General features: G+C 39.8%; 1 protein-coding gene across 1 annotated transcript; it reads right to left on the bottom strand.

The window, feature by feature from the left end:
* Nucleotides 1–1,507: 1,507 nt before the first annotated feature.
* sytl2b (synaptotagmin-like 2b) lies at nucleotides 1,508–17,599 on the bottom strand. Its single transcript, XM_074680478.1, has 19 exons — nucleotides 17,483–17,599; nucleotides 14,454–14,628; nucleotides 12,884–13,044; nucleotides 11,178–11,286; nucleotides 10,135–10,186; nucleotides 9,945–10,047; nucleotides 9,161–9,871; nucleotides 6,653–8,926; nucleotides 5,228–5,341; nucleotides 5,102–5,146; nucleotides 4,925–5,019; nucleotides 4,722–4,841; nucleotides 3,971–4,140; nucleotides 3,642–3,744; nucleotides 3,351–3,512; nucleotides 3,070–3,154; nucleotides 2,839–2,941; nucleotides 2,362–2,567; nucleotides 1,508–2,162 (listed from the first exon to the last, which is right to left on the bottom strand). The coding sequence occupies exons 2-19, from the start codon at nucleotides 14,552–14,554 to the stop codon at nucleotides 2,014–2,016; spliced, it is 4,863 nt and encodes a 1,620-aa protein (XP_074536579.1). The 5' UTR covers nucleotides 14,555–14,628; nucleotides 17,483–17,599; the 3' UTR covers nucleotides 1,508–2,013.
* Between the last annotated feature and the right edge of the window lie 559 nt (nucleotides 17,600–18,158).

Here is an 18,158-nt window from a genome sequence, read left to right as displayed (position 1 = left end):
TCATCTCTTGTAATCTTTGTGAAGTTGTGAACTTTTAAACACTGTATAGAGAAATATGAAATGGAACTCATGTATTATTCTTTAATAAAGATAAGATAAAAACTTTATATTCAATCAAATAATTTAGTCAAGTTTCCAGATCCTTCCATTAAACACAAACATGCTCTCTCGATTGCAGTGCATTGTTCAGCTGTTTGTTAAAACTTGATCAAGAGTAATCATGCTGACGCCGTATTCTGAGAACACATGATGACACCTTTAGGAGCCAGAGTTTTACTCAGAAAAGGATTCTCAGTTTATCAAAGGCAAACGGTGAGAAACCTCAATGCTAACTTGAGAACAAGAGAGACCAAAAGTTATATTTTAAGTCAATTTTAGGGAATCCTGTAAGAAGGTAATTTTGGAATTAAAAGACAGTTTAAAACTTTGTGGCTTTACTGGAGAGCAGAAATATGTGAAAAGAGCTTTATTTTCAACATGTTTGACTCAAAGGTTCTTCCACTCCACCTATTTGTTCCAGACAAATGCTTAACAACAAGGAGCACACGTTGAACTCTGTCTTGACCTTTTAGCATAAAGACTCAAACTCATAACCACTCTGACACTTGAGCTAGCGCTTTGTCCTTTAGCATCTGCAGACACACACTTCCCTTCCCTTAAGGTGTACAAGCGACATACAAACAAAGCTCAATGGGGCATCCCAAGAGGCACACTCTTCCTTTGAGACCCTCAGACAAGTAAAGCACAGCATTTAGACCGTTTCCTCCGCTCCGTGTGTCCCTCTACACTGTGAGTGGTCACCCTGCAGCCCCTTGATGACATCAAGTCAAGCCAGATCATACGGTTTAAGAGTTTAAAGCCCAACATTTGTTTGCCTAATGTTTTCACAACGACCACTGAAAATCTGCACAGCTATCTGCAGATGATCAGGATAAAATATCTTCATTCAGTAAAACCAGTCTTGTAAACATCTCACCAAGTTTAGCTGTTGTAGGTCTATCAAACTATTTCTGTGTCAGATACTTGCATCCTTTTGAGTTGTACACTTTGACAACTTGTTTCTGGATAAATTATAACACGTCATACAAGTGATATGTTAATATTTTAGCGGTATTCTAACTCATCAGGAAAGAATATTACATCTATCTTTTGGCACTCCATAAAAACTTTAGGGATCAAATTCAACCATATAAATAGTGAATGATCCATCTAATTGTTAAACCTCAAGGTGGCACTCTAGCTAAAGATGAGGAATGAACATTTTTAAAAATAAAATAAATAAAACGTGTTGATTTTCACATATATGTTAAAAGTTCTTAAAAGTTTTATGTTGTAGCTGCTTTCCAGCTAAAACTTTTAAAATATTCAAAGAATCAGAAGGGTTTACATACAAAAGGCATCACAAAGTGTTTTTTGTTGAAAATGTCTTTAATCCCACTTGTTTAAAAATAACTAAGTGCATTTCAATGTTCAACTAATCAACAATACTGTCAAGCTAAGCGTCTTAGCGAGGTTTTCAGAGGGAATAAAACATTCCAGATAAAGGGTATAAGATGACAGAAGTTAGAGTTAAATGTTTGAAATCTCCAGTTCAATAATTAGTGAATAACCAAGTGTCAAAGTCAGGGTACTTCATGGAAATCTACAGATATTAAAGCCAAAGCTGTGCGGCTTGCATCCAAAAAACTATGTAGGAGGGAAATTGACGCTAAGTGCAGAAATGTCCTTTTTTTTAAAAAAAGGAGACATAAGTGCGAATTTTTGAAAATCAGATGGTACCCTTAAAAAAAACATATTTATAAAACATCTCTGCCTATTCAATGTATGTCCGTTTTTTTCTTTTTTAAGGTAAGAAATTCCATTTATCACTATCAATGTTTACGTGAGCCAAGTTTAAAATGTTTACTTCTTCAGAAAGCTTCTCATAGGCTGATTTGAAAACAATGCATTGAATCTTGAAAACTAGTTTCTCATCATTTCCGCTCTCAGTTGTTACTTAACTTTAAAGTTAAGTTATTTTAGAGCAGTTTTGGCAGAGTTCAGCATTCTCAGTGGGAGAACTTCCTCCACCCATTCATTTGGAGTGGCCTTCATGCGATCCCAAAGTGCCACCTCATAGGGGGTGGAGTCCATCCAGTCAACCAGTGCTCCATAACTTCTGCCTAAAGGGAGACACATGAATCAACAAGGATTACAACTTCAGCCACCTCATATTTCTGATCTGCTGCTTCTTGTTGAACTCTTTACCTCCAAATTTAATTCAACAGGTGCAATTAAAATTAATTAGAAAGCATAGATTAATAAAAGATACTATAACTGCATTACATTTTGTATTAGGATATTAAAAAAAATCTTGGTGACCTGTTCCAGGTCCAAGTCTCAGTCCCCCTAGCAGGTTACTGGCGAGTCTGTCTCTGTCCCACACAGTGAGCTCCACACAGGCCTCTGTTAGATCAGCCTCTCTGATCCCATCATAGACCATGGTGTGGTTAAACACTGGGTCAACTGTGCGTCGCAGCACACGAGTCTTTTGGCGGCTCTTCCTGCTTGTGTCTGGCAGGACAAAGCTTTTAATGACACAGAAAAAGAAATGTTGACTCAGAGAGAAAGAAGCAAAACATATTCATACTCCAGGACTATTTGCAGACACACTGCTAACAGGGAGAAAGTCAGCAAGTTGTACGCGGTTTGCGCTAAGCCAAACCTCCCCGATCCATCTTCTCATCCACATTGGATGAACAAGACAGAGAGCAATCTTTTATTTATTTTTTCAATAAACTTGAGTGTTCCCCAAATTGCTGAACTATTTCTTGCGCCTAAGTGGATTTCTATACTTACCACTTCACATATGGGTCGATGGAAGCCCTGATTAAAGGCAGGTTCTTGCACTCTTTCACCCAAATGTGAATCTCTCCGGTGTTTAGAGTGTTCTTTGCAAATCCTGTTACAAAAACACAACAAAGGAGTTTCAGATTCTTTTTAAATGAAATAAGTGAGATTTCCTATAATTGAAATGTACCCTATTCTCTGCCCTCTCCCTTTTTTGAGAGGCATTCAAACTGTGCAGACCTTCACTGTGGATGATCTGGGGCATGAAACGTATGGCTAGTTTCATCTCTCCCCAGCCGTTGGATGGTGCTAGAGTGGGTGTAGTCTACAATGTTTAACAGAGCAAATGTTACATAAACAGTGGATCCAGACAGAGGCTTTAAAATTGCTTTGTAAACAAAGGCGACAGAGCTTGTGATATAACCTTAAATAGACAGATGAGCAGACTGACCGCATTCCAAAACAACCATGCAGCAATTTGATAAGAAAACAAACAATAACGCAGCTCGTTTTGTCTTTACCCTTGCTTTCAGCGCTAAGTAGTTCATCTGGGTGTGGTCAAAGTCCCACTTGGAGAGGTCCACATCTACCTCGCCCAGGAAACTGTTCCTGCCAAAGGTGTCGTTATGCCAAACGGAGAGAATGAGCGTCTGGGTTCTAAGGTACTCCATGCGAACTCGATACTGGGAGGACAGGAGAAAGTAAGCTGCTTTTGTTTGCTGACTGCCATGCTGCCAAGTGTTAATGATACACTTTGGGAAAGTTTCTGAAAATTTCAATAAAGTGGTGTAATAAAATCTGTTGATTCTTACCCTAAGGATCTCGTTAAAAGATGGATTTAGTGTCTTCTTTTTCACAGATGTTTTCCTCTTTCCTAGATTAGCTTTGTCAGGTGCCAGGTAGCTTTTGACATACCTTAAGAAACAAAATCCAAAGAAAACTTCAACAGGGCAGAGACATTTCTCATAGTAGGAAGCCAAACTGTACTGTCAGATCTAAAAGAAATTATTTTCATTAACAGGCAATTTAAACCCCTAGCTTGGATCTGACAAGAGGTTCAACACTTTTTACATCAAACAATCTTCATTAGCAAAGGCTGATTTGAAATGGATCCCAAAGTCCATTCAGGACCATTACTTACGGGTCTGAGCGGCCCCTCTTAGGATCTACTGCAGCCAAGTCTCGGCACTCGGCAACAAAGATGTGAAACTCTCTGAGCCTGTGAACGTAGTTGATGGAGAACTGGATCCTTCCCTGGACCTCAACATTGGCAAAGTCTGCACTGTACATGGTCATCACACTTCCACTCAGCTGGGAGCACACACAGGGAGGTAAAGTGAGTATTCCCATTCTGGATTGTAGCAATTATGACGTCATATTATTTTGAGGCTGGTGTTCTGATTGAGTGAACGGGGTGGGATGAAATCCTCCATCTTTTGGATCTCATTTTTTGGTTACGTAGGGCTGTTACTTAGCTGAAACATGGTTTAACTCACTTCAGGCATCATTTTTGTTTCTTAGTATCTTAGAATTAGACATTTTCTTGACTTGAATTTTCAGGTAAGACAGATTTCAGCTAGATTTCAGTTTCTTGCAGTATAGATGTGCACAGCGACTATCTGATCTGTTGCCAGATGCGGTGCATTAAGGGTACATTTGGCAAAATTGAAGAATGCATTACATTAAGACGTGATAAGCCCCTTCAGGTCACTTCTTTATCTATTTTATTGGGTGAGGATGATTTGCCACTACAATCTGAATCAAACAATTTATAAGTGATGACAGATTGCTTTAGTTGACAACTTAAGCTCAAAAGCCTAAAAGCAAACAAGTGGTGCAAATTAAAAGCAGTGTTGGGGTGAAGCGTGTGCAAGCACAAAGTGTGAACATACAGTAGAAGACAAAGATGCCCTGCCAGAAGAGTTGGTGAGGTTAGTGAAGGAGTTGCTGCTCATTAGACTTCCTCTGTGGTTACTTTCCCCGTAGTTGGAGTCGGTGTCAGTGCCAACATCCTGAAACACAGACACACTGCACAAAAAGCTCTGTGCAAAAGCTTTTGGACCTACTGGATTATAAGATACTGGTATGATTTTACCTCCTTTTGTAGGAATGAAGGAACTGATTTGCTCATCTTCTTCAGGTGCTCCGGGTCGGAGTATAAGGACGAGGAAGGTGATGGTATGGATGAAGCTGAAGGGAGGTGCATAGGAGCAAAATCTTGACATTTTCTGACTGAAATGGCTCATGATGAAAAGAAGTGGATTAATTTTACCATCACTGATGCGTCTTTCAGTTGGATCTTGCCTCTTCTCTTGTCCTTTAAGAAACAAGCAAAATCAATTGCAATCGCCATCGCCACATCTGGACATTGATGTTTGAGAGTTTAGGAAAGGCTTACTTGGTGATAAAGATCCTGTGATGTCTTCCATACTTTTGGCAAGGTTTTTGGGTCGTATTTCTGCTCGCCTCAGTGCCTTCCTCACAGCGTTTCGGGTTTCATCCTCATTGTCACCTACAGCACAAATGGGAGACATAATGGCTCAACTTTGACCGTAATTTGCTGCTTCAAAAAGTTCACTTAAGTTATCGGTCAAGCAACTAACACCTGTCCTGTGCATATTCTTTCTAGGTTACACTTATAATATTTTATCTTTATATATTCTTACTGTAATGTTTGTTATACACACTTTCCTGTTTGCTACTGTAATTATGTAAAAAAAAATTTATTGTGGGATGAATAAAAGGATTCCTTCTCTTATTTTCTCTCATGTTTTCTCAACTTATCTTCTCATCTCATGTTTTCTCATCTTTTCATTTTCTCTTATCTCATCTCATCATTAAGATATTTGCCTGACATCTTTGCAAATGACCATTTTAGCACAAAGCTATCCAAATGAGATAGATTAAAAAAAAAAAAAGCCTGTAACAACACACTTTAGCTTTATTTTCCTAGCTTAGCTACATGCATTTTCCTGAGGGATAGCTTCAGCTTTAGCACAGCTGTAGAGTTAGCTCGTCCAAAGGACTCAGGAACTAAAACATAATGGACGCACTAAATAATATGTGTCAAGAGCATCTTGAAGGAGATATTTGTAGCTTGGGCTGGTATCACCCAACATATTTAAGAGTTTGAGTCATTCTAGTAAAAATTGTCTAGTCCATTTTCCCATTTTATGAGCGCTACATGGATCAGACCCAAGCTTCAAAAGGAGCTGCTACAGCTAATACTTCTGAATGTGTCTTTGATATGTCTGTGTGATATGCAAGAGCTAAGTGTCACCCATCCCACAAATCAAATATGGGTAGCTGAATTCATTTACTCACAGTGTTTACAGAGATCTGCTTCTGCCAACACAGATAAGCCTACACGGACGTGATATCAAGGAGACTGCAGGATACAACCAAAACTGACAGCAATCATTTCAGAGTCTGAACAGATCAGTCATCTCCAGTTCAAAATAATTATCTTTTCTCTGCCAAAGCTTTTAGATCACACTTTTTAACTGTTTTTTTTAACCTTTTGTAACCTCAAAACCTCTGTAAGGAGGTTTTAAGTGGTGATAAAACAGACTGAAAATAATCATGGGATTTTGGAAGGAGTTTTATTTTTTTTTTATGATGTATTATTGTTTTGTTTCTTATAACTCTAAAAATAAATGTCGTAGTTATGCCATTTTTACTAATTCAGATCTACTTAACATCAAATTTGAACTTGAATTTTGAATTTTTGAACAAAACTGAAGTTTGTATAAACCTTGATTTACCAATGTACTACATCGTAAAGTTTAAACAGAATTAGATTAACTAAGTTTAGGAAACTCACGGTTAGAACTGTTCCTTGACACAGACCAAGTTTCTGACAAGCTGCTCACAGACGACTCCTGACCAGTGTCTGAGCTGTAGTTCGTCCACAGCGGGCGATGACTCGTCTTGTTCCCCTTCCTGCTGTAACGCTCCTCAGAGGCCAGTGGAGTACTCGCCCTCATTGGCCCATCCAGGTCCAAGTCATACTCAAACTTCCCCTCCGAACCTTTATCCTTTGGATCAGGAACAAGAGATGAGTGGACTTTCGTTGAATCCGTCATGCCGAGATAATGCCGGTAGTCTGTGGGAACATATGCTCGAGCCCTTGGAGTTGGGGACTCGGTGCCCTCTGACGACCGTCTTGTCATGGAGCTGTCTTCTGTGTTTTGCCTCAGCTTCCTGCTCTGGGAGTGGACAGGACTGATGTGCATCTGAAGCGGGACTTGATCTTTTTCAGCGGGAACACTCAGAGCAAACATACTAGTGGCGCGGCGCATGGAGCCACCACGACTTGAATTGCTATAGCTATCCTTACGACTCTTTGGAGAACGTGTTTCTTTTCCTGAACTGCAGGGTGGTTTTGTGGCTCTCTCTTCTCTGTTGGAGTCTTTAGAGCTCTTAGAGAAGTTGCTCTTGTCGTTGTTTCCTGCTCTTGATCCCGTCTGTCTCTCCTGAGGAGACTTTGATCGATTCTTAGAGGGAGAAGATACTTTATTGGCACCACGGCTAGCTTCAGGATCACCACATCTTGACTCCTGTGATGTAAACCCAGCAGTAGTTGGCTCTTTCCTTTTTGGGCTTTTGGGTTTGTCAGGGGGAATAAACCCTTTGCTTTCTGATGTGGCCTCATCCCAGAAATCACGTAGAGTTTTAAACTGTATTCTGTTTGTGCCCAAGCTTGGAGATGACTTGTCCATCCTCTGATTCAACGGAAGAACTGTGAAGTTAGGATTATTTCTATCAAAATCCTCATCGCTGCCAAATTCATCCCCAACTGACGTCAGGTCAAACTCTGATTTTGTGAATCTTTTGTTCAGCTTCACTCTATTTGCACCTCGGGCAACTTTGCCTTCCCCAAAGGCTTTTGGTTTCCCGGAGTAGAACGAGGGCTTCTTCCTCTCCTGCTCCCAAAATGACTTCAGCTGTTTTATCTTCTCTGCAGTAACTTCTTGGTGTGGTGAACCTTTCCTGGATGAGTGAGGACTGCTAACTCTATCCTTAACAGGCAAAGAATCTGGACTTTCCCTCACATGGACATCAGTTTCTGTTTCCAGCTGAGAGACAGGTACAGACTTTTGGGTTTCACTTGGTTGAAAAACATTGTTGAGTTGTGGATTTAGTTTGGTGAAGGAAATAGTCTCAGACTCTGGACTAAGTTGGGAATCAAGGGATTTCCCCTGCTTTAGACTCGGTCTGGTTACACTCAGAATCTCTGTCTCTGAGCCTCTTCTGTCAGCAACTTTGGGATTGGCTGCAAACTTCAGATTTGGTTTGCATGTTGGGTCATAATTGGCACTTTGCCTCAAGGTACCCACCTCTGGACTGTCTATTCCCTGGCTTTTGACTTGGTGTATAATGTCTTCATCAACTATCAGAGAACTGATTGCCGGCTGATGTTCTCTTTCAGCCTCAGGATCTGGTGCACATTTGTGTATTCCAGTCACAGAGGGCACATCAGACCCTCTGTGTGCTGTTTTCATTTCCTTCATGTCTTTCTCTGGATGTATTTGTCTGTTGTCACCAGGTTTGATTGTTTTGCTGATGAGTATTTTGGGTCCTGAGTTGTTTTTCTCCCAGAATGACTTCAGATGAGAGATTTGGGGTGATTGGTTTTCTTCGTTATCTTCGTCTTTCTGCGATGCCGTCCTGTCTCTGGTTTCCTCTTTCATCACTTCTTGTGTTTTAATCACATCCTTGTTACCTTTTGCTCGAAAGTCTTCAGACTCATAGTTATTCCTCTGTACGGGACTGCCCATCATTTCAACACTGTCCTTCATTTGATCACTTTTAACATCTCTGACATCCTCATCTCTAGACTGGCTGACTTCAGCACGTTTGGTAGAGCTCCTCTTCTCTCTGACTTCTGGACCATCATCTGCGTCCAGCCAATCATTGCTGTCCGTGCTGCGGTTGAACCAGTCCAGCACTTTTGCGATGGAGTCCTCCTCATCACCAGTGGGGGAGGTGGCCTGGGTTGCTAATTTAAATTTGTCGTTTTGATTTGGTTTTGTTTGAGTGTTTAAATCTGACTTGTCGATGAACTTGAGATCATAAGATATTGGCGGTTCTGGAGCTGTGAAGAAAAAGATCATAGACATAAAAATAAATTTAAGAAAACATTTAGAGATCTTCAGCTCTCTATCGTCACTAGGTTTGCTTTACTGGACACAAGCAATTTAAATGATTTAGCACTCCCTGATCATACCTTTAAAATCAGTGCATTTTAACAATCTGAAAAAGCCACATGAGGGTCCCTGAGTCTATAAGCATTTCTTTTACCTGAGTCACCTCCTGACACTGAACTCACCTGCTCCTGTGCTCTGAGGTAAGCTCAGCTCTCCCTCCCTCGTTGATGTTCCCACACTGCTGCAGTTTCCTTGCTCTGAGTCCTGATGGATGAGTTTGCTCACTGCAGGATGAACTTGTGTCTGATCATTCTGTTCGTTGTGTTTCTGTGAGAGTTTTCTCTCGGTTGATGCATTGCTCTTTGATGATGTAGCTGGACTGGAGTTGAGCAGGTTTTGTGTTGCGGTTGAAGGGTGTGAGAGTTTCCTAACATTGTTCACGTCAGAGGAGTTATCCACGGACTCTCCTCGTCTCAGAGAGGGTGGTTTTCTTTTTCTCTCTTCAATGGTGTTTGATAAAACTGGAGATGTGTCACTGAGTGGCTGCTGTGAGATTTCATTCACAGATTTGGATAGATGGACCAGCTGAGGCTCTTGATGAAGGAGCCCATTCTTTGGTGTCGTTTCATCAACAGCCTTCTGATTTGACTGGTCGGAGCTGCTGCTGGACCCTCGCTGGAGGCTCAGTCTTGGGGCAGGGACAATCCCCACTGGCCTATCCTGAGTGTCTCGTACTGGCCCATTGTTTTCTGTCTTTGGGTGCCTTGAGAGGAATGTCCTCTTCTTTGGCACTGGTCTGAATCCGACAGAGGAGCCCTCTGATGTCACAGAGTCGCCTGAGGTCTGACTGGACTCTGCTGCAGCTGGGGGGCTCTTCAGATGTGAAGCGAGCTCTGAGGGAAAATGGAGACAAATTTCAGCATATCTTACTGGTACCTGAACGAGATGTTGGAGACTTTTTCACACCTGTCTCAAACGGCTCCTGGAGTGGACAGCTTGCTGTGTCAATCATATTTTCAGGCGGCTCAACAACAATGAGGGAAGCACGGTTGAAAGGGTTGTGCCTCAGCTGAAGAAAAAATAATTCTTTGTGTTATTATAGCTGCAATGTGTCTGTGACGATTTTGGACTGATGAGGGATAAAATGTACTCCTACCGTCCTCGGAGATCGAACTGCTGAATTCAGATTCTCTTTTTCTGCATCAAGGCTGGAACAACAATTGCAGAGGTAATGAAGGTGAATTCAAAAGAAATAAATCAACTTAAAAGCTTCATCTGAGGTCATTCAGTCTTTGTTTTTACTCAGTCATCCTGAAATGTGCATGACCGGGACTTGATGGGTCGTAAAGAACGGTACAATCAAAGAGAAGCACACCCATCCAAACAAACTAACTAAAAAATAGGAAGTCTGCAGATAAACTCAGGTTATTTGGTACTTTGTGGATGACTAAGAGGATTTGTATCACAGGAATAAAACTGTTCAGTTCACTGATGTGATGCAGTGATGCAGGTTGAAAAGCCCGGGAAAGAAACTTAAGTTATCAGCCTGCAAACAGAGTTGGGGCAATAACATTCTTGAACTTGTGGTATGTAAAGGCAGCACAGTAGCTTGGCAAAATCAAATATTGACCCAACCTGTAACAGAAGGTCGTTAAATGTGCATCAGCTACACTAAAAATATGTTAAGTGGTGACAGTAACAATCCAGTAAGTCTAGAAATGGAAACACCTCCTCAGTCAACAAAACTTCTGGTGATCTGCTAAGTTATCCAGATTCTTTTGCTGCAGGAGTAACCACAACACCAACACGCGTAGTTTCCTGACTTCAAACTGTCTCACAGTTGTTTTAATGAACTTCTATTGAGTCAAACGTTTTGTTTCCCTGTCAGCCTCGTCACCCTGAGAACATCCAACCACATCCTGCAGTGTTATGAGTAACCACCTGCTGCTGGGTTAATAAACTGCCGTGCTCTCGGTTAGCACCACCTATGTTTACACAGGCTGAGTCACAAGACAGCACATACTCCTCACATACAAATATACTGAGACACAGAGACTGAGAGAGACTGAATTGCAAAATATGATATGTAACCTGGCAATGCAAAAATAAAGTTTGATTTTGGTTGAACATGTTTTCACAGATCATGTCAAACAGATGTGAAAATCCAGTAAATGAGTGAAAAAACAAAGAGATGTTCACTTGTTCTCCTGTGGCTGCAGTGTTTCCAAACATCTGGCAGGTTTTGGTGGAGCAACAATGTCCGAACCTTGACTGCTTGGTGTCTTGGATCTTTCGACTCTTGGAGAATCTGCAGCAGAGAGGTCATACGGTCAATATTTCAACATTCTATTGGCAGATTCAAATGAAGAGGGGAGACTGTCCTTTTTTGGGCTCCCTCTGGCACACCTGTACGAGCTGTACCTCATTTACAGCACAAAAACATAAAACCAAACAAAAAAAACCAAACATTTTTTCTCATCTTCGTGTTTGACAAACCCTTCTTTCATCCTCTGTCTAGGATGCTTCATTTTAGCTGCTGACTCTTTACCTTAGACTGTAAAATAAATGGACATAGTCTTCACGAAGTAACCCGTCTGTTTCTGTAACACATTTTTGAAGCACACCAGCCGGCACGGCCATACTGGAAGTGTGGCGGGCTTTGAGGGTGCCCAATGGTCACATGAGCTGAGCTTTGCTGTTGGTTGGGCAAACTGGTTGTCTCTCTAGTCCGTCTAACTCCTCAATTCCACCGTGCGCGCCGCGCAGTGCAGCAGAGCGATCACACGATAACCATCCACTCCCATAACTTTTGATATGTCAGTCCACACCTTGTCCTTTCTGCCTGTATCCTTATAAAAAGGATGTTTGGGATCATACAGAATGTTGAACTTCTCCACCTCCAAGATCATCTTTTCTTCATCCATGGCGTCATGTTGCGTCTAGGACCCTCTCACCGACTGTCTACCTGATGCACGTGCCTCCAGATGTGACATATTGGGGAAATTTACGTTCGAGAGTTCGTGCATTGTGTTTTATTTGAAATCTTCCAGGTACTTCACATGGTGACTTCCTGTCTAGTGCTTTCTTATTGACAGTGAATTTACAAGGTTTGGAAGTGGCCGCACAGAAAATAGACATGAAGCGTGTTTCTTGTGCCTGGGGGCGCGCTGGCGCTTCAGCCGCGTGTGCAGTGGAACTTGCCTGATAGATTACAATGGAGGGCGCGTGCGGTGGAATTTAGACTAAAGGAGACCATGTCTCTGAAGTATTAGCTCCAACTTTGTGGAACAGTCTTCCTCTAAATATTCATTCAGCTGTCTGTGTTTTCATTTTTCAGAGACGCATTTATTTGAGCAGACCTTTGACTCTACCTGTGCAAGTTAATGTTTGATTTTTTTCATTGTTTGTAGTCCTTGCTCTTTGACTACATTTTTTATTGTTTTTATGTGTGTGTGTTGTTATGATCTTATTGTATATTTTCTGTGAAGCACCTCATAACTCTGTCTATGAAAGATGCAAAACTAAATAAAATTTACTTACTTACTTAGCTTGCAATCTTAATATTTTCTACACTGCAGAGTAAGAAAAAAATCTGTCCCTGCCTCATTAAATCTTTGAAAATTGAGGCTTAATCTACATTTTTATTCTCCCCTGAAACAAACATAAGTTGCAGACGTCCACAGCAGCAAACTAGAGGGTGAAACGTATGATTTCAACTCAACTGGTTTATACCTTACACAGGATCTAAAAGTGAAAATCGCTGCCAGAGAAAAGTTAAAGATTGTGACGTCACAGGGTAAGGTTCAGGGTCTTGAAGGTCACAAATTGAGCTGGATTCTTTCCCTGACCACAAAATGTGTGAGTGCAAACAGAAATCCTTTGTCGATGTAACAGCTTGAACACACCTAAACCAGCTTTCCTGGGTTTCATGGAGGCCAGGATGATTTCAGAGCCATGGATCTTGTCCATGTGTCTGCGAGACTTCGCCTCATAAAACCACTCTCCAGTCAGGTACTTCTTTTTGGTGTCAGACTGTGAGCCAGCGGTCAGGATTTTCTCCAGCTTCCTGGATGGGAAAGGAGAGAAGAGAGAGGTTTTACATTTATCCTTCATTGTCTTACAATATGTTAATCCTGGCAGAGATGAATGAAAGTTATTATGAGGGAACAGGATATAGGCTCTCCTCAGGCCGTGACTCACTTATAAGTGAACAAATAGAAGACAAGGCTTAGTTTAAGCTGTACTGAATGGAGAATCTGACACTGTTTGACTTTGGTTTAAGCTGCTCTAATCTCTTAAAATGAGGGAAATATGAAGTCAAAGAAAGACAAAGAAGAATTTGATGTTTATGTCAAATGCACAAATAAAACTCTGCTCAAATTACAATGTTGTGACTCTGCTTGGCTTGTTTTTATTCCATTCTTTCTTTCTTTCTTTCTTTTTTTTTCTTTCTTTCTTTCTTTCTTTTTTTCTTTCTCCATCATGGCTCATATTTTTCATAATCTCATCACTATCTCACTGTATACTTTCTTCCACTCTTACTCAACCTCTTCCACATTCCAGAGCTGTGTTATGAGCCTTATATAAGAGTCACACATGATCTCTCTAAAGTAAGGAATTCAGGAAAACATTTCCATCAGGTCCAAAATTGAATCAAAGGCATTAAAGGAGCGCCCATCTTTCCTCTTGATGGTGGTCATGTGAATGAAGGGTAGCACATTATTACAGGCTGTTGGCTTAATCCTTTTACACTAGACCAGCTGGGACGCAGCGAGCATTCAAAGAAGAAAAGTTAGCTGGCTGTTTCTTTCAAAGTTAATGAGATGCACATTTTTTATGACCAGTTCTCACTCTTGATACAAAACAAAACAAAACTTCCAACCCGGTTTTTGGAGGTTTTCATGCATGATTCTATTAGGATTCAGAGTTTCTGCTTCAGATTCAGCACATGGGAGAAGTCAGAGGTCAACAGTTTATCTTAACAAGCCTTGGATATACACTGAGAGGAATGTGGGACCGCTCCCACAGGTCTAACGTGGAGCTTAAAAGGCACGTTTAAGTTGTAACGCAAACTGGATGACCAAAGAATTAAACTCTTTGGTCATCCAGCTCTTCATAGATGAGGAGTCAGCCATCATCAAGGTCTTTAAGGGTTTCTATTTCTGTACGTCAGCGCAGCATGCTCCTCTCCCATGTGTGTATGTGTGTATGTGTGTCTAATCCAATCGCCTGTCTCACACCGAAGCTTCTCTGCAGCCCAGCCAGTGTCTGTATCCGGCCAACCAGTTATTGTGTTATTCTATTACCATCTGTATCATGTTCCACAAAGGCCTCTGTTCACAAAGCAGGTGATAGACGGCGCTTATTGAATCAATAAAATCACATTAGCTGAATAGCAGGACATTAGCTTAAATATCAGCCAAGGCATTTCTGCTCATGTAAATCCCCCAAGATTGCACAATTCCATATTGCCACCTGATTCTCTCCTCCTCGGCCTTCTTCAGGTCAGCGTCTCGCTTCAGCACCGTCATGATCATGCCCTGCTCCTCCTCCGTCAGGTGGCTAAGGTCGATCATGGTTCCTCCTCGGGTGTGGAAAAGCAAAGGGATGTCTGATAACGCTCGAAGCAAGAAATTCCCTCTGTCACATCCTGAAAGATATTGGAAACTCTGTTGAATCCAAGGTAAAGTGAAGCCTTTAAAAGCTGCAGATTGCAAATTGAATGACTTATATCAAAGACTAAAAAAAAATCAACAAATAAGCTGTAATGCAAAGAGCATCCATCTGATCCAACACTTGATCACACTGAGGTTAGTTATGGAGTACCACAAGGCTTAATTCTTGGACCTTTTCTTTTCATTTCATTTTATATTTGCTAACTTGAGGCAGTATGATAAGGAACGCTCCTAAAATTGAGACTGTTATGTTGTGTCTAGACCTGCTAATATAATTGGAAAATGTCTTGAATAACATTTGTTGTAATGCGGTGCTCTAAATAAAGATTGATTGATTTATTGCTGATTAAACAGTGGCTGCTTAAGGACACAACACTGTTCCTTGTACTTATAATTTGGGTTAGGGTTATATCTACAACGACACTACTACAAACAATTTAAGCTGTACACGTAACTGCATATTATTCAAAATGTGTGAAAAGTGCAACATTTTTTTAAAGCATTCAAGGGTTAGCTTAAGAGTAAGATTCATTTACATGCAACTGCATTCAAAAGTTATCCTTAAATTCTTTTCATATTTTATACTTTGACCTAAAAAGGCCCTGAAAGTGACTATATAGAATTTTGAACTCTAGATCTATTCCAGATGTCTTAGTAGCATATCATTAGCGCTATAGCATTATTACCTCAGCCATACGTCAAAGTTTTCAGAAAAAAAAAGAAAAAAACACAATTTTTAGGATTATTGATTATTTTTTACTATTTATAATATTGTTTTTATTTTATCTAAATTATTATGTTTAATTATTTATTTCACTTTAACTTCTTTAAATTATGAAACTATGCTATGAGACTCATAAAATAATACATTAAATGAATGTAATATATGACTTAGGCAATTCCGCTATGATGTTAATGGTATTTCATATAAATAAATATATGATTATTCTCTTTTAAAAGGTTCCTGAGAGCAGACAGGGTATATTTTTCAAAGTTTTACAACACTGGTTTTTTGAGAAAAGCATCTACTAAAACAAAGTATCATGCACACTTTTACACCAGACATAAAAAGATTAAAAAAAAAAAAACATTGTGATTCAAATCTTCAGATCTTATTGAACTTTTGGAGTTATGATATAACCATGAACCATGTATTATATGATCAAATGTACCTGTACAAAAGCATAGAGTATTAAAACGTTAGTATTTCTGTGTATTTTGGATATTACTGGTGCTTTTTTTTAAATTAGGAGACTTCATATCACAAAAGACATTATTTAACCTTTAAGAAAGGGTGTAAACAACACTCAACAAAACCTTCACGGCGTTTAGATAAGAAGCTTGCAAGTCCCTTCCAAAAGTATTATCCTCTTTAAACTCTGGGGTGGCAGAGTTACACAGTATTTCATGAAAAGTTCAAATTTGAAACAAAAACAGATCATCCATTGCAGAACGTTAATTTTTTCCTCTTCTGTTACTCACCTTACAAGCCCTCAGATCTACCTCGGGACCCTTCCAGAGCCCTGCCCCTCCTGCTTGGGAACCACTAGATAAAACTAGGTGTTCTTTGGTCCACAGCTACATAAACAAACTGTCTGAGCACTCATTTGTTGTTTGCTTTTGTCAGACAAGCTCTTGACAGGAAGAAAAAATGAGTCTCATCATGTGAATCTCATTGCATCTGCAGCTTCTGAGAAAAATAAATGGGACTGAAAGTATTTGTGCAAAATGGCTACCAATTATATTTAATTTCTTAATCACAATAATTTAAGTTAAGCTTGCCAAACTCATCCATTATTCAAAAAGAAAAGCCTTTCTTCTTTCAGTGTAGCTCTGGAGTTATTGCTCAATTATGGCGTAAATTACACTTTCAGTTGCAATTTAGCCCACACTTAGGATTTTTGTGCCCTTTTTTAATGAAACAACACCAAACAATCCAGAAAACATGTCCGAAATGTAACCACACTGAAGTTTTACAATAACTAAAGCCAATTATATTATCATGAAAAAGATATAAGCAAATTAACTTGGGCTACACAGGAAAACAACAACAACAACAAAGGAAATGATTTACACAGCAACATACTGTTTTTAGCTTCTTCATATGGAATTTTCAGGTGGAATTTTCGCAATAAGTGTTGTCAAAGTAAAAAAAAACAACATAATATTTTTGATGTCAGTAAACAAAGGTCACAATACAGGACATACTTTATCAACAGGGGGCGCCAGAATCGATACAAACACAAGTTCCTGACAGTAGCTTTAATTTAAATATTATCATTTGCAATAAGTTGCAAATTTTAACTTCATTTTTTGCCACTGGATAAGCAAAGCTTCCAAATTGCAATATATCATTAAACGTCACCAAATGTCTGGGGCCTTGCTGTAATTTAGGACACCTGTCTCTAAATACCTGTAACACTGTCAGTCGTCGTGTTTTAACTCAGTTGAAGATGTTTTGTTATTTTCCAGCCATTAAATACATTTTTCTATAGAGTATTATGCAAAAAAAATAACACATTACAATCAAATTTCTTCATAGTAAACAGTTCTAGGGTGTGGTTATTAAGCTCCAAGTCAACAGTACATGTTTCGCCCCATATCTGACAATAAGATGAACTGACGAAGTATAAAAAAAGATAGTTAGCATAGAAATAATTTGTTGGAGAGCAAGATTTGTAATAAATTACAGTAGACTGCTACGGGGAAATTTTCTACATATTCTACCAGGGTAATGTCAATAGGGTATATTTTATTAAGTAGAAGTTAACCTCATTGTCCCGTTAAATGTTAAGTTGTCTGACTGCTGATATTGAACATGTCGCCTACCTCACAGGACCCCTGCAGACTCGTCACAAACCGCTTCAGTTACTCCCATCCTCATGCGTCGGTTAGAAAAGGACAATATTTCAAGAGTAAGAGTTTTCAACCTCCTCCTCCTCCTCCACAGGTCTGCTGCTGCTCCTTCTGGATGAGCTGGAGTCAAGAGGACGAGGACGACGAGGAGGAGGAGGAGGAGGAGGGACCAGTCTGTTGTAGATGAAGGGACCAAACACGAAGTATCGGCAAGCGGACGATTAAGTAAGTGATACTTTTTCTGTTCATCCATGTCTTAATTCTTGGCCAAAATTTACATACGTTAATTTATTCTAAAGCTATTTTTTTTATTTAAATCAAACTAAATGCAGGTGGAGTTGTAATTGCAGGCCACCTCCAGCAGGTGTCCCCAGTCCCCAGGGTGCAAACAAGGTGCAAACAAGGTGCAAATCGTATAATCATAAATTAGTTACATTGCTCCCTTCCGTTAAAAACAAAACCAAAGAAATATGTGCAAAACACAACGTGTGAGAAGCTTTAATACTCTTTCTTGTAATTTATTTTGAGATTTACATCGGCAATTCTTCTAAATCCTCATAAATATATATTTTTTTCTTGTCACTCAACAATTAAACCCCAAATTATGCTGCTAGCTTGTTTTAGCTCTTGTGCATTTGGCAAAAACAGA

The sequence above is a fragment of the Halichoeres trimaculatus genome, unplaced genomic scaffold (genome assembly GCF_033239565.1).
Source record: "Halichoeres trimaculatus isolate MK-OKI-2021-1 unplaced genomic scaffold, fHalTri1.1 fHalTri1_scaffold_9, whole genome shotgun sequence".
Taxonomy (NCBI): Eukaryota; Metazoa; Chordata; class Actinopteri; order Labriformes; family Labridae; genus Halichoeres; species Halichoeres trimaculatus.
This window is presented reverse-complemented; position numbering and strand designations above follow the sequence as displayed.

Excerpts from the sequence above, each read along its gene's own strand:
- sytl2b (XM_074680478.1), bottom strand. The coding sequence starts at position 14,554 with ATGATCGACCTTAGCCACCTGACGGAGGAGGAGCAGGGCATGATCATG. Across the intron at positions 5,342-6,652 it reads GTCAAGGAACAGTTCTAACC|GTGACAATGAGGATGAAACC; the intron begins GTGAGTTTCCTA and ends TTTGTGCTGTAG. Across the intron at positions 2,942-3,069 it reads CCAGATCATCCACAGTGAAG|GATTTGCAAAGAACACTCTA; the intron begins GTCTGCACAGTT and ends TTTTTGTAACAG.